General features: G+C 44.6%; 1 protein-coding gene across 1 annotated transcript in view; it reads left to right on the top strand.

Annotated features, from left to right (window-relative positions):
* Nucleotides 1–22,340, top strand: part of LOC145354430 (G protein-coupled receptor kinase 5-like) — a 244,073-nt gene that overhangs the window by 50,396 nt on the left and 171,337 nt on the right. Inside the window, exon 2 of the mRNA XM_080205752.1 lies at nucleotides 13,762–13,857. Within this exon, the coding sequence (XP_080061878.1) occupies nucleotides 13,762–13,857 (96 nt within the window). The remainder of the gene's footprint in view (nucleotides 1–13,761; nucleotides 13,858–22,340) is intronic.

Raw genomic sequence — 22,340 nt, 5'->3', positions numbered from 1 at the left:
AAATTAGTGAGCATCCCTGGTTATAGGGGGGATTTTCCAGCCACCCCATGGTGGGTTTTCCAGCAGGGGAAGTGACTTGCTGTTGGCCACCGGCAGGATCTTCTAGTCGCACTGAAGTGGATGGCAATTCGCATGGCTTGCCCACCCTGCTGGTGGAGAGCCCTCAGATTTTGGCAGGGTCTTCCGCTGGGAAGGGCTGGAAAATCTTGCCCCATAAGTGATGCTGAGATCAAACAAAGATGCAATGGGAAAGAGAAGTTGTAGAATCTGGAACAATCTGTGCTTGACAATGTTATACAAACAGCTTCATAATGAAAGTGCACTGCTGTCATTTGCAATGTATCATTCATCTTTCCCCCGGGACTGTGTGTGGTGTCAACAAACGCTCATTTCATTAGTTCTAATCGATAGCATTTGGGTTTTATCAATTGAGGCATAGAGTGCAACAGTGAAAAGATAGAATCATAAAATGCTTACAGCATAGAAGGTGCCATTTGACCTGTCAAATCCTTGACAGCTCTTTCTAAGAATAATTTAGTTAATCCCACTCCTTTGCCCTTTTCCCTGGAGCTCTGCAATCTTTTTCCCCTTTTCGATGTTTATCATTCTGAAAAGCGTGACTGTCCCTGCCTTCACCATCTTTTCAGGCAGGACAACTCTGCTGATAACCACTCACTGCATTTTAGGAAAAAAATTTTTCCTCGTGTTCTTGTGATAGAGGACCATAAGGTTTAGTCTGACTATGGAAAAAGACAAAGAACAGTTAAGAACAATTAATTTGGGGTAGAGGGTGGGGGGATGCCACCTTCAGTGGGGTAAGAATGGATCTGGGTGGAATAAAATGGCATCAAAAATGGTAGCCAAGCAATGGGTTACCTTCAAGGGAGAGTGAGTTCAGGCACAGTCAAGGTGTATTCCTCTAAAAGGGGAAGTTAGGGCAAACAAATCCAGAGCCCCCTCGACAAAAGAGATAGAAGTTAAGATAGAGAAGAAAAAAGTCTGCTTATGCCAGATATCAGATAGAAAATACAATTGAAAACCATACTGAATATAAAAGGCTCAGGGAGGAGATGAAAAAGCAGTGAGTATGAAAAGACCCTGGCGGCCAATGTAAAAGAGATCCCAAGCCTTCTTTCAGTATTTAAATAGTAAAAGTATTTAAATGGTCATAGTAAAACCAGGACTATGGCCAATTACGGACCAAAAAGGGGATTTATGCACAGAGGCTGAGGTATTAAATGAATACTTTTCATCTATCTTTACCAAAGAAGATGATGTTACCCAGGCCATGGTAAAAGAGGAGGATCTTCAGACACAAGAAGGATTTAGAAGTGATGTTGAGGTATTGAATGGACTGTCTATACATGATGTAAATAAGACATCAGGACCAGATGAGATGCATCAAGGATAGTAAGAATAGAAATTGCAGTGGCACTGAATGTAATTTTACATCTTCCTTTGACTCAAGATGGTGCCAGAGAACTGGAGAATTGCGAACATAATATCCTTGTCCAAAAAAAGGATGTAAATATAAGCCCAGCAACTAGAGGCCAGTCAGTTTAACCTTGGTGATGGGAAAACATCTTGAAACAATAATCTGGGACAAAATTAATAGCCACATAGACAAATGTGCATTAATGAGGAAAAGTCAGCATGGATTTCTTAAAGGAAAATTGTGTTTAACTAACGTGCTAAAATTTTTTGAAGAGGTAATGGAGAGGGTTGATGAGGACAATACTGTTGATTTAGCATACTTGGACTTCAAAAAGGCATTTGGTACGTTGCTCACAGGTTTGTTGTCTGGCAAAGTTATAGCTGATGGAATAAACTAGCAACATGTATATGAAATTGACTGAGTGACAGAAACAAAGAGTAACAGTTAAAGAATGTTCTTCAGACTAAAAAATCGGTGTTGGGACCCTTGCTTTTACTGTTGTATATTAATGACTTAGAGTGTACAGGGCAACATTTCTAAGATTGTGGGTCATACGAAACTTGGAAGCATTGGGACTGTGGGGAGGATTGTGTAGAACTTCAAAAGGACATAGTTTTTGGTGAAATGGGCAGACACAAGGCAGTTGAAGTTCAATGCAGAGAAATGTGAAGTTATTCATTTTGGTAGCAAGATCATCGAGTGGCAATAATAGAGTTCAACTCTAAAAGGGGTGTAGGAGCAGTGGGAGTTGAGTGTATATGTGTATCAACCATTAAGGATGACAGGAATAAGAGAGTGGTTAGTAAAGTGTGTAGTATCCTATGATTTATTAAAACAAGAGCACATGGAAGTTATGTTGACCATTTCCAAGACACTAATTCAGCCCCAACTGTAGTATTGCATCCAGTTCTTATTTAATACATTTTAGAAAGGATGTGAAGGCATTGGAGTGAGTTCAGAGAAAAAAAAGTCACAAGAATGGTTCCAGGGATGAGGAACTTCAATAATGAAGATAGATTGGAGAAGTTGGGGCTGTTTTCCTTGGGCAAATGAAGACTCAGAAGATTTGAAAGCAGAACTTAAAATAATGAGTAAGTAATTTCACAACATCAGGTTAAAGTCCAACAGGTTTACTTGGTAGCACGAGCTTTCGGAGTGATGAAGGAGCAGTTTTCAGGAGAATTTTAACCTGGTGTTGTGATACTACTTACTGTGCCTACCCCAGTCCAACACCAGGAATTCCACATCATAAAACAATGAGGGCAGTGAACAGAGTAGATGGGGAGAAACTGTCTCCACTTGTGAAAGAATCAAGAATGTGAGGCCACAGATTTAAAGTTGCTGGCAAAAGAAGCAAAGGCGACATGAGGCAAAACCTTTTCACACATGGAATGGTTAAGATGTGGAATGCTTAGCCTGAGACTGTATTGGAGCTAAAGCATTAGAAAGGGAATTGGACTGTTTTCTGGAAAGGAAGAATATGCAGGGTTATGGGGAGAAGGGTGAATGGCACTAAGTGACTTGCTTATCCAGAGAGCTGATGCAGAAGTGACTGGCCAAAAGGCCTCTTGCAATTCTGTGAGGTCATGTCTGATCCTTTTGCCCGTCACTGTAAATCTGTATATTGTGGTTCATGACTCTTTGTCAGTAGGAACGGTTTCTCTCCATCAATCTGTCCAGACCATCATAAATTTTGAATACCTCTATTGAATCTTCTCTCATTTCATGGAGAATTAATTTGGAAAAGGAAGTGGTTACCCTAGAGCTAGAGCATTTTATACAACTTTGGATGCTTCACAATTTTGGGTATTTTACAAAAAGGTATTAAAGCTAGTCACATTATAGATTGCATGTTAACTACATGATGTCAGGTGTGAGAAAATATAGTTATGGAGGTTTGCTTGGGAAGGCAGTGAATAGAGCCTGCATCTGAACCACAGAGACTTTATCAAGAAAACACAGGCAAAGTCCAAGTGTCATGGAGTGCTTAAGACTCCAAATACACATCTACCCAAACCTTCAGTTACCACTTGCCCTGCATGCGACAGAGTCAACAGATTGCTCGTTGGGCTCATCGGTCACCTTGGAACCCATTGGACTGCAGTGGTAGCAAGTCAGCCTCAATCCTGAGGAACTGCCTAAGAAGAAGGTCGACTTGAGATATTGGACGAGCTGAAATTACGAAGAGAAGATAATTCTACCACCCCACCCACAGCAGAATTGGAGCGGGTGAGATGTGGACAATGGAAATGTCCTTTGACCTTGGGTGGAATTTTTCAGTCTTTGGTCAAATGTGGCTATAAAATCCCGCCCATAATGTTTTTTTAATTAGAAAAGGTTTGAAGAATAAATCTGAAAAAAAATTCTGAGTTAAGAAAAAGGCCTGAAAATAGCAAGTTGTGGTGAATGGTTATTTTTCAGAGTGAAGGCTGGTAGGCAATGGTGTTTGTCAAGCATCAGTGCTAGGATCACTGCTTTCTCTTTGATGTTTACAAATTGTGAATTTTGGAATAGGGAGTATTATTTATTTAAAATGTTCCATAATACCAACCTTGAAGATGTGACAAGCAGTGGGCACAATACAGATTGACTGCAGCATGGCATAGATTGGCTGACAATATGGGAAAACAAGTGGAGGACAGAATTTGATATAGTAAAATCTGAAGTGATGAATTTTGGCAGAAGGGATGAGGAGGAATGATACTTAATGAGATTGTGCTGAAGTGTACAGGGACAGTGAGATCTTGGGGTTTACGTGCATAGATCCTTGAAGGTAGCAGGACGTGTTGAGAGAGTTGTTAGCAAAGCAAATGGAATCTTGGGTTTCATATACACGAGGTATGGGTGGAATTCTCTGGCAGTTCACGCCAGATGGATTCTCCAGTCCTGCCAGCAGCACACTCTCACCTCCTCCCCCACCGTTCCACCCTACTCCTGTGGGTTCTGCAGCAGTATGGGGTTATATCAATGGGAAACTCCATTGGCAGTGGCAAAACCAGAGAACCCCACTGCTAGCAAACAGCATGCAGCCTTCCATTACCAGCTGGTAGGCTGAGGAATCTCATGCAATGAGTACAAAAGCAGGGAAGATGTGATGAACCTTTATAAAATCCTGGTTAGGTCTCAACTAGAATATTGTGTCCAGTTTTAGTCACCACACTTGAGAAGCTATGCAGAGGAGATTTACCAGAATAGTTCCAGAGGCTATAGAATTTAGCTACATGGTTAGTTTGAAGAAGCTGACCTTTATTACTTGGAGCAAAGGAGGTTGAGGGAGATTTGTAGAGGTGCACAAGATTATATGACAGGTTTAGATAGGTGGACATTGGAACAGAGTTCCTGATGGTACAAGGATAAGGAGATTTATGGTTTTGAGCAAGAGATATAGAGGAGAATGCGAGGAAGAACCTTTTTACACAGCGAGAGACAACAACCTGGCACTCGCTGCCTACAAGAGTGGTGGAAGTGCAGAGAATGATTTCAAAAGAAAATTGATGGGCACTGAGGAAAATCAACTTCCAGAGTTTGGAGATAGTCCCATTTCCCTGTTATGTCTGGTTTGCTCTATATGGAGCTAACATGGACTTGATGGGCTGCATGGCCTACTTCTGTGTTGTATTATTCAAACAAAAGGATGAGGAGGAAGATTAATCGATTACTTACATGGAGGGTTGCTGGATCATGGAATGTGTTACTGCAGAGAGCATTTGGGACAAAAACATTGGCATCTTTTAAGAGAAACCAGGCAAATATTTGAAACCGAGGAAAAGAGTGGAAGTAGAAAATAGCTAACAGTGGGATTTATTTCAGATTCCTCAAGTAGGAATGCAACAAGGAAAATTGGTTACTTTTGTGTTTGTTTAACTTCTATGCTTCTGAATCAATCTTGGGAAATCTGTACGTGTGAAGTTTCTTCACAGTATCAGCCATGTTATTCCTATCATCGGGATATTTTTCTTCGTGCAGTGAAGTTTTAATCATTTTGTATTTGTTTTTTAATTAGTTTTTAATGATTTGCCCATTTCACCTTATTCAGAAGAGCTTTATCTGAATTATAGTTGTTGCAGGGGCAGCATATGCATATGGGTTACTGTTTAGAAATTGTGGTTCTCACTCAGCATTCCAATAGTAACCTTGTTTTATCGAGTAAGGACATCCAGTGTTGGTGAAAGAACCATTATAAATGAATGACAAGACAAAACAAAGATAAATTTTAATGGGGCGTTTGAAGATTATTTCCAAAATATTAAATATTCAGTCCAGTTTAATCTGTTCATAGAATCCCAACAATGCAGAAGGAGGCCACTTGGCCCATCGAGTTTGCACCAACTCTCTGACTGAGCATCTTACCCAGGCCCCCTCCCCTGCCTTGTCTCCTTAACCCAATGTATTTATCCCACTAATCCCCCAAACCTACACATTTTGAGATACTAAGGGCCAATTTAGCGTGACCATTCCACCTAACCTGCAAATCATTGGGAACCAGAGCACTGGGAGGAAACACATGCAGACATGGGGAGAACCTTCAAACTCCACAGACAGTGGCTGGAATTTTACTGCCCTGCCTGCCATGGGAATCAGAGCGGGTGAGAGGCAGACAGTGGGAAGGTCTGTTGACCTCGGTTTTGGAATGAAGGAGGCTGTAAAGTCCTGCCCAGAGACCCAGGGTCAGAATCAAACTTGGGTCCCTGGCACTGTGAGGCAGCAGCGCTAACCACTGAGCCACCATGCATATTTTTCTACTGCAAATTCTGATGCATCTGCCCTGTTAAAAGGACTGCTTGCAATATTTCCATTGTTGTCTTGAACATTGCCCCCTTATTAACCTGTAGCAGTCAATTTAAGTCAGTATATCTGATTCATGTTGATCATGAGTTTGTTTTTTCTGCTGTTATTCTGCATGTTAATCATGTAATCTTCAGTTCAATGAGCAGTGTGGTCTCCGATTTGAAGATTGATGAGGCCTATACAAACATTTCCTAATAATTGTGTACAGTCAGAATTATAAATTGTATGTTATCTTAAATTTTAAAATTATTGAATTCCTACGGTACAGAAGAGGTCCATTCAGCCCATTGAGCCTGCATCTACAACAACCCCACCCAGGCCCCATTGCTGTAACCCCAGGTATTTGCCCTGCTAATCTCCCTGAAGCTAAGGGGCAATTGAATATGGCCAATCCACCTAACCTGCACATCTTTTGGAAACTGGAGTACCTGGAGGGGACTCATGCAGACACGGGAAGAATGTACAAACTCCAAGTAGATGGTGACCTGAGGCCAGAATTGAACCCAGGTCCCTAGTGCTGTGAGGCAGTAGTACTAACCACTGTGCCCCAGTGCTGCCCACAAATTTTGCAAGTAAATATAATCAGAAAACTAGCAAAAAGATTGATTAAAAATTACAACTTATGCAAATTCTGCATAATAGTTCCTGCATTTATCTTTTATGTTTGAAACATATTTAACATTATTAAAACATTCCTGTTTTACTACCTTATGCTCCAGAAAATGTTGTTTTTCTAAAGACTATTGGGGACTTTTTTTTCTGTTAAGCAACTTATTTCCTTTTCACTTCAAGTGGTGTACTCTGAAAATGGGCTGTTACTTCATCAGTGAAGCCTTGGTGACCCCCTTATCTGTAAGAATATCCTGAACTGCAAGGTAGTTGAAGCTGACAGGAAACAAGTTCAAATGAGATTTAATTTCTCATGTCAATTAAGTGGATGTGGTTTGTGGCAAACTTATTTTCACTAGGTTGCTTTTGTTCAGATCGATTTTTGTGCCGCTATGCATTAGTTTTTAATCACTTATTTTCTGAGTGGTTATGCAAGAAGATTTGAAAGAGGCTATGAGTGTAATAACTCCTGAGGCCAAAAATACCCATCACTAAATTACTTTATTTACACCATACAGCCAGCTCTCCAGTTGTTCCCTGTTGAATGCAGTCTGACACACCTGCATTAAATGGAGAGCATGAGGCCCCCTGATTTAATCAATTAGGACTCATCAGGTAGTTCATACTCTAGCAAGCGAAGTCATCATACTCATCCGCCCCCCCCCCCCACCAGAGTCTGAGGAATCCTCTCGGTTTGCTTCCCTCAGAGGCCTTTTCCTCCGTTTGAGCGCCAGCTCAGGATCCTCCAACTTGGCCTCTGATGTTGGTGTTGTGCAACGGTTGGGCACCCATCTCTTCCACCGCGAATGCCGGAGGTCTGGTTCCTTGTTGGCTTCAGGTGGCAGGAGAAATTGCTGTAGCTTCGTCCCCTGTGTCCGTTTCGGACACTGAGGTTCCCATCAAGAGTGCAGGGGAGGTGGTACTGGCTTGTCAAGGGGGATTCTGCTTGTCCCTAGGGCTGGAGAGTGGACTTAGCTCCAAAATGGGTGGAGAGCTTGAGGCCCAGATCTGGTCAGGTGTTTCCTTACCACTGCCTTGCCTACGCGTACTTGGTAGGATACCAGTCTGGTCCTGGACTTGACTGTTCCTTACCCAGGTGGGTCCATTTGCATAATTTCTGACCCAAACACACCCCCTCGCTTCAAAGTTTCTCTCTCGGCGAGTGTTGTTACAGCCCCTGCATTGGGCTGGTTGGTGTCTTTCCAACTTTCCTCCAAGGTTTGGCAACAACAGGCTGAGTCTGGTGCAGGGCTGTCTGCCCATCAGTAACTCTGTTGGTGCAATTTCCATGTGGAGTGGTCCTACAGTCAAATAATCACCTTGAGAGTTTTGTCTCTAATGAGGCCGCTGGCTATTTTTTCAACCCGGTCTTTAATGTCTGGACTGCTCTGTCCACTGGCCCATTTGATGCCCGGTGATAAGGTGCCATCTTGATGTGCTGGATCGCATTGGATTTCATAAATTTTGTGAACTCTAGGCTGGTGAACACTAAACCATTATCAGAACCTAATACCTCTAGGATCCTGTGTGTTGCGAGCGAGGTGTGTAGTTTCTCATCGGTTGCCGTTGTGTTTGCCAAGTTTAGTTTACTGACATCTGATCACTTCAGATGGGCATGTATTATCATCAGAAACATGGACCCCATGAACAGGCCTGCAAAATTGACATGAAATTGCAACCACAGTCTGCCTAGCCATTCCCACGGGTGCAGCGGAGTTGCTGATGGTGCCTTCTGCCCCTGTTGGTACTTCGAGCACTGCCCTACCAGTTTCGCTATGTCTGCATCCAGATGTTTTTGATACTCCAGTGTGTCCATGGTGTAGTTTGGCCAGTATGTCCCAATGGCCCTGCCTTGAGATGATGACCCGTGCTCCCCACAGCAGGATCCCGTCTTCCATCGTGATCTGCTCCCTCCTGCTCTAGTATGGGTGGAACTGTGGATGGACCAGTCTTTCCAGCTGCCCTGTTAGCACCAGGTGCTTTACCTTCACCAATACAGGGTCTTTCTGCATCCATTGGTGTATATTGTGTGCATCCACCAGGAGGGTATCCATAAAGTTTAACGTCATCATGGTCTCCTCCATTCTGGGTATCCTGACACTGGCAACCATAGCAGGGCTCTATAGGAACTGCTGTCACTGGGCTTAACCTGACATTGTCTAGGTGTGGTTCGATAAGTGGACTTGGGCTCCCTTGTATCCGAATCCTTCTGGAGGGCCGCTATGTAATGGCCTGCCCCGTAGTGGTAGGACCCCAATCCCGTCTCCAAGTGGGAAAAAATGGGCTTGGCTCTGTCCATCATACAGTCCATTGAGGTAGGCTATCAATCTGCGGCCTAAGCTGAAGGCTGTGGGCAAGAGCTGGCAGTGCCAAAACCAAATGCTGCAAGGAGGAAGAGAAGCATGAGATATTACCCTGAGGTGAAAGTTCTACCTCAACATGAATGAGACACGGTGCTGGTGAAGAGAGATACGTACCATGAGGCAGGATGGTCTGGTGCCATACTCAACTGTTTCGCATGTCCTATCCGCTGAAGATTACCATGGTCCTCAAGTTCTATGCAACCGGCTCCTTCCAGAGTTGTACGTCTCCTGCACAGTCACCCAACTGTGCAGTTCTGCTTGGCTGAGGAATCGCAACAACTTTCCAGCAGATGTGGCATTGCAGGTAGAGAGGACCAGGGCTTCACTCTCGCAGCCGGTGCCAGCTCGACTCTGCACATTCGAGCCTATAATGGGCTACGAGTTCAGTAGTCAGAAACTTCTGAGAGAGGGAGTCTTTGCACTCAAAGTCCAGGTGGTGTGTGACCGCAACAAGGCTTTCCTGCAGATATGCATATGTTTTCAAGCTAGTCACTGTGACGGTTTCACCCTGAGGTATTTCTGGTTGACTCAGGTAGTCCAGCCCACATCATAGGTCAACGGTTGGATTCTGGGGGTCAAAAGGAACCCCTTAAGCAGGTAGAAGCTGCCTCTCTTGAGTTGGCTTGAGACAGGGTCCCAACTTCAATACAACAGCAGCATGTGCAGACATGGAACCTCACTGAGCAGGCTTTGGGCTTCTGAATAAACAATCCAGATGCCTAATCTGCTCTGGAAGAGCACCCTAGCACTGGTGAGTGTCTCTGGGATAATGGTTGTTTGCTCTAGGAGCCACAATATGGTACAACAGAGGGGCCTTCACGTAGATGGAATGGAAACCAGCAAGAGAGCAGCCTCATCTGGAAGATGATGAGGAATAGGACAGGTTTAAATCCAATGCAGATGACCTGGAGGAGTATTGTGACAATGCAGTACACCAAGAGCAACAGCCTGGGGCTAATCATAATGGTTCTGTATAGGATGTCATCATCACCAGAGACCTTTTAAACAGGGAAGATTCACCTAACCAACCTTTAGGGTCAGCTAGTTCTGATGACCACAGGTTCAGAATTTCCCTTTTACATTGGAGCCACACTTCTTCAAGGAATTGGCCATTCCCAATAGGAGAGAATACCTACAGGGAACATTGTTCAGTGTCATCAGCATGGCCTCATCACGCAGAAGGATGAGGGCTTCAGTTGCATGAGAGAGCCCCCACACGCAGGTGCCTCTCAAGATATATGGCATCCTGACATGTGGAACAATTCACTGTGGAGCACTCGAGTACATTTGCCTACTTTCTCATAGCACAGGGTTCAACTACACCAGATGAACATGCATCTTCTCAACAAGTTGGCTCATTGTTCCTCCCTCAAAAGTATCTGTAGATAGATAAATGCTGGGAGGCTTTCTGCATTGACATAGACCTTGGTGGACTAGTATCATCTCTGAACATTTGGGTAAAGAACCAGCTTTCCACTGCCGGACATGCAAGGCCATGCCCTTCACACTCACCATCGGTGAGAGAAAGACTTCTGGCTGCAAACTCCAGGGTCAATGGTGCATACAAACAGGCTAGTTTGGAGCAGGAGTAGACCATTCGGCCCCTCAAGCTTGTTCCACCATTTAGTAAGATCAGGGCTGATCTGATTGTAATCTCAACTCCACATTCCTAGCTCCCCAAATAACTTTTCACCCCCTTGTTAATCAATAATCTATATGACTATGTCTTAAAAATATTCAAGGGCTCTACTTCCACTGCGTTTTGAGAAAGAGCGTTCCAAAGACACTCAACCCTCTGAGAGAAAACATTTCTCCTTATCTATGAGCGGTCTCTTATTTTTAAACAGTGACCCTGGTTCTAGGATCTCCCTAGATTCCATTAACCTGGTAATTGAAACTATTAATATATGGTGATGTGTCAACACATCCACCGAAGACAGTATGTGTATTTACAAAGTGAATGAAATCTAACTCCTAACATCATATCACGTTGAATCCAACAGTGATTGAGTCACTTGGCGCGCTCTGCTCGAAACCAGGAACATTGAAGCCAGTTGTAGCTCAGTTACTGTCAACACAGTCTCTGATGACTTGTCATTAGACTCAGAACCTTCTCAGTCTGTTCACTGGGGAGTTTTTCATCATTTTGACCAGGGGAATCTTTAACATGATACTTTTGGGAGCAACTGCCTGCTGATTGGAGAAGTTTGTATTTGATTCTGTTGTGACTTCAAGGGAAGCTATTAAAACTCCAGTTAGTGGAAATATGCCACAAGATTTCAGATTTGAAATAAAACTTTTACTGTACAAGAATTAAACAAAGCAAGTATTAACTTAACACTGTTTATTTTGTTAAAACTTAGGCTGGGATGTTATGCCAGGGTAGGTTTTGGCCCATTTATCAAGATGTATTTTATTGTGATACGTAAAACTAAGAGCTAGATTTTACTGGGCACTGTAGTCCCAACACATCCCTCTCCCCAACAAAAAGTCAGTGGGGAACGCGTTAGAGGAAGAGTGGCTGCCCTGCTGTCAGTTAACGGTCAGTTAAACCGCTCCTCAAACCTATTAATGGTTTTGTGCCACAGGGCATCCTGCCTCACAGAGCTGCCAACCAATGGGATAATTGGCAGCCCTGTAATCCCACCAGTGCCAGGTGGGAGCAGTGGCCACTGTTGGGACTATAGGCAGGTCCAATGGAGATCATCACGGGAGCCAGACAGCGTGCGGGGGGTGGGGGCCTTTCTCTGGGTCAGGCTAGCAGGCCCCAGTGAGGGGACTGGACAGAATTGGAGGAGGGGGGTGGTGAGGGCAAAGTGGGAAGTTTGATCTGGGGGCAACTGCCTCTGGTGGGCACAGGATAGCCACAGATGAGGTCTTCCCCACTTGCACAACACTAGACATGCAGCAAAATCTGGTGCAGCCTTCCCCATGGGTAAAGTGGCGGCAGGGATGGAATGAAGCCTGTAAGTGGCCACGAGTTGGTCACTTAAGGACTTCAGTAGGTTCATGTGCTGATGGCTCAGGAAGGCCAGGCATTGGATTTTGAGCCCTTTCTTGGCTTTCAAACTTGCTAGCAGGGGACTGTAAAATCCCACCCTCAGTATTGAGACTATTGTTGTAAAATAGCTGAAGAGAATTCATGAAATCGTATGTAATAAATTACATTTTGCCAGGGAATAGTATTTTCCAATCCCTTCTCTCACAGTAATAAATGGCATTTTATTCTTTAGTGTATCAGCAAGTTGTGACGAAAGCCAACTTGATTATTCTATTTGATAATAGCAATAACTTGGCTGATTCTGGAAATAAAAGTTTAATTTACAATGTATTGGATCATTGTTTTTAAGATATTTATTATCTTGTTATCAAGTTGACATTGTGGTATCATTACTAGATCAGTAATTCAGGCAAATCTTGTGTAGGACATGGTCTCAAATCTCACTGGCTGGTGGAATTTAAATTCAATTCAATTATTAAAAAGTCAGGAATTGGAAGCTAGTTCAGTAATGGCGACCATGAGCCTATTATGGATTGTCATAAAAATCCATCTGGTCAGATCCTTCAGGGAAGGAGATCGGCCATCTTTACCCTGTCTGGCCTGCAAGTGACTCCAGACCCACAGTGATCTGATTCACTTTTAACCACCCTCTGAAATGGCCTAGCAAATCATTCAATTCAAGGGCAGTTAGGGATGGGCGACATAAGCTGGCCTTGCCAACAACACCCACATCCCATGAAATAAGTTTTTAACAAGTTATGGCTTTCCCCAGTGAAGGGGTCTCAATATTAATCTTTTGTACCAAGAGGAGACTGTACGGTTATGAAGTACACTTGAAGTATTATTTAGGAAGTGTGGCAACCAATCCGCACACAGGAAACTCCCGCAATGTGCGAATGACCAGATATTTTGTTCCTTTGTGATGTTGTTGAGAGCTCAATATTGGCCAGGACACCGGCAAGAATTCCTCTGCTTGCCTTCAAAATAATATGATGGGATTTTTAAAATTGAGGCAAATAGGGTTTTGGTTAAACATATCTTGCTAGATTCTCTATCCTCGCCCACAGCTTGGGATTCTCCTGTCCCTCTGCAGCAAATGGAGACCTGGCTGAGCATCAAATTTCCCGCTCCCTCTGGCAGCAGGCATGTACAGCCGGAGAATTCTGGCCCTCATCTCAAAGATGACACCGCAAGAGTGCTGCACTCCTTCAGTACTGCACCAGAGTGTCAGCCTTGATTTTTGTACCCAAGCCCTGAAGTAGCTGCTTGAAGTTCGGCATGATGTGACTGTTAATATTCTGAAATACAGCAATTTGGGAGGGTTTTGGAGTCTAGTGCTGGAGTGATAGAACGTGGGATTGTGCCAGCAATTGTCTCCTGACCTCAACTTAGCCCAAGTCATTTTGCACAAGGAGCTGTTTAAAATAGATGCTGAGGCACAGAGCGGGCTCCAAGGGTAATGTGAAATGGAAGAAAGGTGACAATTTCTGCAAGTAACTTGTTTTTAAATGACTGTAAGCTGCCTTGTTTTGGGTTTGTGTCTGAAACTCTTTCTGTTTGTGTAGGTGGTGGAGGAAAGCGCAAGGGTAAAAGCAAGAAGTGGAAGGAAATATTGAGGTTTCCTCACGTGATCCAATGTGAAGAACAGAAGAAATCTATAGGTGAGTAATGGATTGTACATTTGCCTTATTTGTGCAAAAGCCACAGTCAAGATCATTTATCACGCATGGACGGTTTGGGTGAAACCTGCAAGAAACCTTTCCTCTACAAGCAGCAAAGAATGGAACAAGTTTCCCATTGTTGAGCAACACGTACAAATTTTCAAACCTACCACAGCCGTATACACTTTGAATGTTTTCACCTTGGGTTTCAGCATTTCATTTTCCCCACCAGAAAACAAGATATTTGCATTCTTAGACTGATGTTGAGAGGCTCGCAGCATGCAAATGCAATTAAATGGATCTATTTACCCTTGTGTTAAAACAGGAAGAAAAAGGGGACGTTTTTATGTACTGTGAATTAATGCAAAACGGCTTAGTCTCATTTGCATATGAGGAGCAATGCCAGTCCCTACATTGTGTGAAAAAGCTTGGAAGAGTATGACTTGGGAACATTGACTTGGAATAAATAGATTTCACAGCTATATTGGAACTTAAAAGACAAATGGTCGATTCAGCATAATATGTAACCATGCCATAACTTTCACTTGATTTTAAGAACTGCGGGCGAGAATTACCAGGCAACCCACCACATGGTTCAAGGCAGTGGGAGGCTGCCCAATATTTGCTGGCAGTGGGATCTTCTGTTCCCATCATTGTCAGTGGGGTTGAATGCACTCCTTGCTGAAGCGAAGCCCACTGCAGGGGTGCAGCTTTGGTGGGACTGTAGTTCCCACCGGCGTGAGATTTTGTTTTGGTTCCTCATGCCTGTCATTTATATTAGTAGATCTCCTGTGGCAGTGCTCATGTTACTAGAAGATTAATTAAATATCATGTACAAACATGGCTGCTAATCCTATAATGGAAGGTAGTCACGTCATTAACTTACATTGACTTATTTTGTCAATGTCCATTTTTGTTACACAGTAATTTGGGATTTTTTTTGAGGGATTAAATTTTGCAACTTTATATAAATTGCAAAAGCTGGCCTTTTTAATTAGTTTAGGTATTATTTATATAGCCTTTTTATCCCATACCTTTAATAAGCATGATAATACAAAGGAGATGACATTACAGATATATGAATTAGAAGCAGCACAGGCCAATACGATCATAGTTGGCCTGGTTATAACCTCAACTCCACATTCCCTGCCAACACCCAATAACCATTCACCCCCTTGCATATCAAGAATCTATCTACTTCAGCCTTGAAAATATTCAAAGACTTTGGCTTCCATTGCCTTTTGAAGAAGAGGGCTGGAATTCTCCCAAAACAATTCGAAGTGTTGAATTTGCAGGAAAACTGGCGTAATTTATGCTGGTTTTCTCAGTGGGAGTTCAGACTAGAATCTCCCACACTCTGTGCACTGCAGAGACCATCAACACGAATATGATTAAATTTCAGGAGGCAGGGCCTATTCCTGCCTAGGAGGCTTAAATCAGTGGACCTCTACACGTACATAGTGTCCCCAGACTGCCAGCCTCCCGATTGCTGGCCTCCCTCCTGCACCCATCGATCCTAATGCAGTGACTTGATACTGCCCCATGCCCAGTGGGCAGTGCCAGGGTGATCCTGGGCATAGCAATTTGCCCCTTGAGCCTGGGAGCACAGGCTGGCACTGCCAAGGTTTCCATGCCCAGGGAGCACCAGCCCCTACTGCCTGATGATCTGAGGGGCCACAATTTCCCCCTTTTACTCTAGCGGGGTCAGATCGCTAGCTCTCTGAAAGTGAGGAGCTACTGTAAACCCTGCTGAAGTGAAACACTCTGGCAGGGTGGGAGATGCTAACAGGCTTGGAGAATTCAGCCCCGGGCCCCCTAGTAGCATTTAAATGATATTTAAATTATTATTTAGATGCTAGCCCTGCCTCCCCACTGATCTCTGGCACAGAGCAGACCGTGTTGGGAATCCGGCACTGGGAGACGCTAGCGGGGCACGAATCCCGTACATCCGCCCCCCCCCCCCCCCCCCCCCCACCTCACGATTCTCCGGCTCGCTGCACTAGAAAATCAGCACAATGGGATGGAAGAGTCGCCCCCATGAGTTCCAAAGACTAATGACCCTCTGAGAGAAAATATTTCCCCTACTTAATGAGCAGCTGCTTATTTTTAAATAGTGACCCCTAGTTTTAAATTCTCTCAAAATAGGAAATATCCTTCCACATCCAGCCTGTAAAATACCTCTCAAGGTCTTGTTTCAGTCAAGTTGCCTTGCTTCTTCTAAACTCCAGCAGATACTAGCTTAACGTGTCCTAACCTTTCCTCATAAGGCCAATTGCTCATTCCAGGTATTAGTCCAGTGAACCTACTCTGAACTCCTTCTAACATATTTGCATCCTACCTTAAATTAGGTGACCAATACTGTATGCAGTACTCCAGATGTGGTCTCACAAATGCCTGTATAACTGAATTATTGCCTCTACTTTCGGATTCAGTTTCCTGCACAATAAAAGATAACTTTCCATTAGCTTTTCCAATTACTTGTTGCGCCTGCACACTAACCTTTTGTTGAATTGTGTACTAGGACTCCCAGATCCCTCTGCACCTCAGAGCTCTGCAATATTTCACCTTTTACATCATATGTTTTTCCTGCTACCAGAATGGACAGTTCCACATTTTCCCACTCAGGTAACCCACCCACATCCCTTTTATAAGAACATAAGAACATAAGAAATAGGAGCAGGAGTAGGCCATCTAGCCCTTCGAGCCTGCCCCACCATTCAATAAGATCATGGCTGATCTGTCGCTGCTCAGTTCCACTTTCCCGCCCTCTCCCCATAACCCTTAATCCCCTCTCTTATCAAAAACCCATCAACCCGCATCTTAAAAATATTTAGCGAGGCAGCCTCCACCACTTCAACGGGCAGAGAATTCCAGAGATTCACCACCCTTTGAGTGAAGAAGTTCCTCCTCAACTCCGTTCTAAACCGCCCCCCCCCTTTATCTTGAGGCTGTGCCCCCTAGTCCTACTGTTCTTTCTGAGCGGGAAGAGTCTCTCCACCTCTATCCTATCCATCCCATTCATCATCTTATACGTCTCAATGAGATCTCCCCTCATTCTTCTAAACTCTAACAAGTACAAGCCTAGTTTATTCAGCCTCTCCTCAAAGCTCAACCCCCTCAACTCCAGCATCAGCCTAGTAAACCTCCTCTGCAGTCCCTCCAAGGCCAAAATATCCTTGCGTAAGTGCAGCGACCAAAACTGCACACAGCACTCCAGCTGCGGCCTCACCAATGCCCTATACAGCCACAGCAAGACCTCCCTACTTTTATATTCAATCCCCCTCGCTATGAAGGCCAGCATCCCATTAGCCTTCCTGACCACCTGCTGCACCTGCAGGCTGGGTTTTTGCGACTCATGCACAAGGACCCCGAGGTCCCTCTGCACTGTCGCCTGCTGCAGTTTTTCGCCACGTAAGTAATAGTCCTTCCTACCTTTATTCCTACCAAAGTGGACCACCTCGCACTTGCCAACATTAAATTCCATTTGCCAGTTCCTGGCCCATTCGCCCAGCCTATCTAGATCCTTCTGCAGACTCTCCACACCCTCCGCACAATTTGCCGTTCCACCAATCTTGGTGTCATCAGCAAATTTCGACACCCTACACTCGGTTCCCTCCTCCAGATCATCTATATAAATGGTAAATAGCTGAGGCCCCAGCACCGACCCCTGGGGCACTCCACTAGTCACCAACCGCCAATCCGAATAGCACCCATTGACCCCCACTCTCTGCCTCCTATTTGACAACCAATCCTCTACCCATGCTAACACCCTACCCCCAACTCCATGCCCCCTGACCTTCTGCAATAACCTCTTGTGAGGTACCTTGTCAAACACCTTCTGAAAATCAAGAAAGACCACATCCACCGGCTCTCCTCTATCCACCGCCCCAGACACATCCTCATCGAACTCCAATAAATTTGTCAGACACAACTTCCCCTTATTGAAACCGTGCTGCGTCTGCTCTATCAAGCAATTCCCTTCAAGGTGCCTCGCTATTTCCTCCTTGATGACGGATTCTAACATTTTACCTACAACAGACGTCAAACTAACCGGCCTATAATTCCCTGCCTTTTGCCTGCCGCCCTTCTTAAACAACGGCGTAACATTAGCCGTTTTCCAATCTTCCGGCACTTCCCCGGAATCCGGCGACGTTTGGAAAATAACCACCAAGGCATCCACTATCACCTCTGCCATTTCTTTCAGAACCCTCGGATGCATTCCATCCGGTCCTGGGGAATTGTCCACAATCAGTCCCTCCAGTCTGTCGAGCACCGCCTCTCTGGTAACAATAATGTCATTGAGACCCTCCTGTCCTACCATCTTTCCATCTCTAACACCCGGCAAATTATTCACGTTCTCCTCCGTGAAGACCGAAACAAAAAAGTTATTCAAGGCCTCAGCCGTTTCCCCATCCCCTACCACTAAGTCCCCCTTCTCATCCTCTAAGGGTCCAACGTTCACTCTAGCCAGCCTCTTCCTTTTTATATATTTATAAAAACTCTTGCTATCCTTTTTTTATATTAAGTGCTAGCCCAGCTTCATAGTTTACCTTGCCCTTCTTTATCAACTTCTTTGTCAATCTTTGTTGACTTTTAAACTTCTCCCAATCCTCTTCTTGCCCACTACTCTTAGCTACTCTACACACCTCCGCTTTTAATTTAACACTTTCCTTCACCTCCTTCGTTATCCACGGCTTATTACCTCTCCTCCTACGGTCCTTTTTAACCATTGGAATAAATTTCTGCTGAGCATCAAGAAAGATCTCCTTAAAGATCCTCCACTGCTCCTCAGCAGACCTACCTTCCAACGCGCTCCCCCAGTCAACATTCGCCAATTCTTCTCTCATCCTTCCGTACTCCCCTCTGTTCAAACAAAGGATGCGTGTCCAGGAACCCACTTTCTCCTCCTCCGTCTGTACCAGAAACTCCACCATACAATGATCACTCTCCCCAAGAGGATCCTTCACCACAAGGTCCCTAATTCTACCCGCCTCGTTACATAACACCAGATCCAAGATAGCTCGCTCCCTCGTCGGCTCCAACACACACTGTTCAAGGAAACTATCCCGGCAGCATTCCAAGAACTCCTCCTTGAGCCCACCGCGTCCAACATGGGTCGACCAATCAATATGTAGATTGAAATCCTCTTTAATTATCGCCGTTCCATTCCTGCACGCCGCATTTATTTGCGCGTTAACAGCCCGCCCCACCTCCAGATCATTATTTGGGGGCCTATAGACGACACCCACCAGCGTCTTCCTCCCTTTGCTGTTCCTAATCTCCACTCACAACGATTCCACTTTCTGCTCTTTGGCTCCAATATCATCCCTTGCTACCACCCTGATGCTATCCTTAATCAGCAGAGCTACACCCCCCCCTTTTTTCTCCCGCCTATCCTTCCTAAACACTTGATACCCCTGGACATTCAGCTCCCAGTCCCTGTCACCTTGCAGCCACGTCTTTGTAATGGCCACCAGATCATATCCATTTGTGCTGATCTGCGCCACCAGCTCATCCACTTTATTCCGAATGCTTCGTGCATTCTGATAAAGTGCCTTCATCCCAGCCTTCACCTGGACTCTATTTGCCAGAACGCCACCAACCATACTCACGCCCCCTACTCCCTTTTTATTATTGGGACATCCTCGGCCTCTTCCCTTACCTGTACCCTCTCCTTAACTTTAGACCCCATAATGTCACCTACCCTCGTGCACACACACACACACACACACACCCCCCCCCCCCCCCCCCCCCCCCCCCCAATTACTTTAAAGCCCTACCTACAGTCCTATTTACACGATTCGCCAGGACTCTGGTCTCAGCACGGTTCAGACCAACCTCATCCCACCCGAACAGGTCCCACCTACCCAAATACTGATGCCAGTGCCCCGTAAATTCAAACCCATTCCTCCCACACCAATCCCTGAGCCACCCATTCACTTCCTTAATCTTATCAACCTTACGCCCGTCTGCACTCAGTTCAAGCAGTAGTCCAGAGATAACCACCTTGTCGGTTCTACTTTTTAATTCCATTCCCAGCTTTTCATACTCCCTCTCCAGATCCTCAGTTTGCATTTTGCCTACGTCATTGGCACCCACATGTACCACAACGACCGGGTTCTCACCCTCCCACTCCAGGTTCCTCTGCAGCCCAGATGTGACATCCTGGACCCGAGCACCAGGCAGACAACACACCCTTCTGTGCACTTTGTCATTGTGACAAAGGACAGTGTCAATACCCTTAACCCCACTATCCCCAATTACGACTACGTTCCTTATCACCTTCTCTTTGTCTATATCCTGCATCTGCATCACTGCAGTTTGGTGTGCAGTTTGCTCACCAACCTCACCTCCCTCGTTCTCGTCCACACTGGAAGCAAGAACCTCAAACCTGTTATGCAGATTGAGAGGCTGAGGCATCCGGGTCCCCCCCTCCTTCCTCCGGTACCCCCCCCCCCCCCGGTTCTCCCCCCCCCCCTCCTTCCTCCGGTTTCTCCCCCCCCGCCTCCTTCCTCCAGTCCCCCCCCCCCCCTCCTTCCTCCTCTCAGCAGCCCCCTCTTGTTCCTGACCCTTAGCCGGTCTAGGGGGTGTCTTCACAACTTACATTCCTACCTATCATCAGCAAATTTAGCAACCATTTCTTAAGTCCTTTCATCCAAGTCATTTATATAAATTGTAACAAGCTGAGCCCCCAGCACTGATCCCTGTGACATACCACTCGTTACATTTTGTCAACGAGAAAATTACCCATTTATGCCTACCCTTTTCCTGTTAGTCAGCCAATCTCCAATCCATGCCAATATGTTACTCCCTATACTGAACTTTTATTTTTCTCAATAACCTTGATTTGGCACCTTATCAAGTGCTTTCTGGAAATCTAAGTACAGTATATCCACTGGTTCCCCTTTATCCACAGCACATGTTGCTTCTTCAAAGAATCCCAATAAATTGGTGAAGCATACTTTTCCCTTTCACAAAACCACATTGATTCGACCTGATTACTTTTCGTGTACTTGAGTGCCCTGCTATGTGTGTTTAACAATAGCTTCTAATATTTTCCTTCTGACAGATGTCAAGCTAACTGGACTGTAGTTTCCTGCTTTCTGTCTGTCTCCCTCCATTTTTTGAATAAGGGAGTTAAATTTGCTATTTTCCAATTTAATTGAACCTTTCCCAAATCTAGGGAATTTTGAAAAAAAACCCAATGCATCAACTGCCTCACTAATTATTTCTCTTAAGACCCTAGGATGAAATTCATCAGGGCCCAGGCTCCTATCAGCCCACAACTCCAGCAACTTAATCAATACCACTTCCTTGGTGATTGAGTTCCTCCCTCTCTTCCAATTCCTCATTTACAGTGATTTCTGGGATGTTATTTATAATCTCTGCAGTGAAGATTGATCCACAATATCTGTTCAATTAATCTGCTGTCTCCTTATTTTCCATTATTAATTTCTCAGATCCGTTTTCGATAGTGAATCCTGAGGGTTAAGTATCTGCTAATTGGTAGGTCTGGAAAGAGCGTAGTGGGATATAGTTGCACTTAGGAAGCAGTCCCATGTATTTGGAGTGATCCTGGGATTTGGCAGGACCAGGCTTTAAAGTAGGACTTTAAAGTAAGGTTAAAGTAGGACTGTTGAGGTTTCAGCAGCCTGGTTATCCTTTTGAACTGATGTGCATGGAGACTTAGTTGTTTAGTAAAACTGTGGAGAGCAAACCTCTGATTTAGCATAACAGGGAGTGAAATATGTTGATTTATCTCATTGCTGACAAACTCCAGGAATACGCCAATGACATGGGAGATGATGGCCATGGGGAATGGGTCAGATTGGACTGGACATGAGATTCCATTCTGGCAGCAGTGGTTGGGGCATTCTACTCTATTAACAATGAATTTATTTTGGCCTCTCTGTTAAACCTCTCCTTCGTTTCTTCTCTCTCCTCTACGTTACCTTTTTGCTCTCTTCTCATTAGTGTTCATCTTTCTTTCTCTGCATGTATTCCTCAGTATCTCTCACACGCTCTATCAGTGCCATTCCCTTTGCGATAGACTGGAGACTTTGCACCCTCTCCTTTTCTTCTCCCCTATGTACTCTATGAATGGTATGCTTTGTCTGTATAGAGCACAGGAAAGCACACTTTTCACTGTATAACAATACATGTGACAACCATAAATCAAATCAGAAAAGGATCTTGCTTTCTCCCTGAGCTAAGGATTAGAGGGAACAGCCTTTGCTGGAGGAGAAGAGTTGCATCTAGTAGGCAACATTGTGGGCCAGAGTTGTGATGTCTTTCTATGCCAAAACTAGAGCTTTCATGTTGCTTTCGCTGAGAGTGGACCCAATTGTCCCAAGTGTTATTGACATAGCCAAGAGTTGCTGGGACAAACTTTATCCTCTATTGTTAGAGTTAATGTTATTGGCTAACTTTTTTTTCTGGCAATTAAAATGGAGTTACAGATTCATGCTGTGGTCTATTATTGG

Source organism: Carcharhinus amblyrhynchos, chromosome 17, assembly GCF_965287045.1.
Source record: "Carcharhinus amblyrhynchos chromosome 17, sCarAmb.v2.hapA, whole genome shotgun sequence".
Classification (NCBI taxonomy): Eukaryota; Metazoa; Chordata; class Chondrichthyes; order Carcharhiniformes; family Carcharhinidae; genus Carcharhinus; species Carcharhinus amblyrhynchos.
Note: the sequence above shows the minus strand (reverse complement) of the source record. Positions and strands in the feature narration are given on the sequence as shown.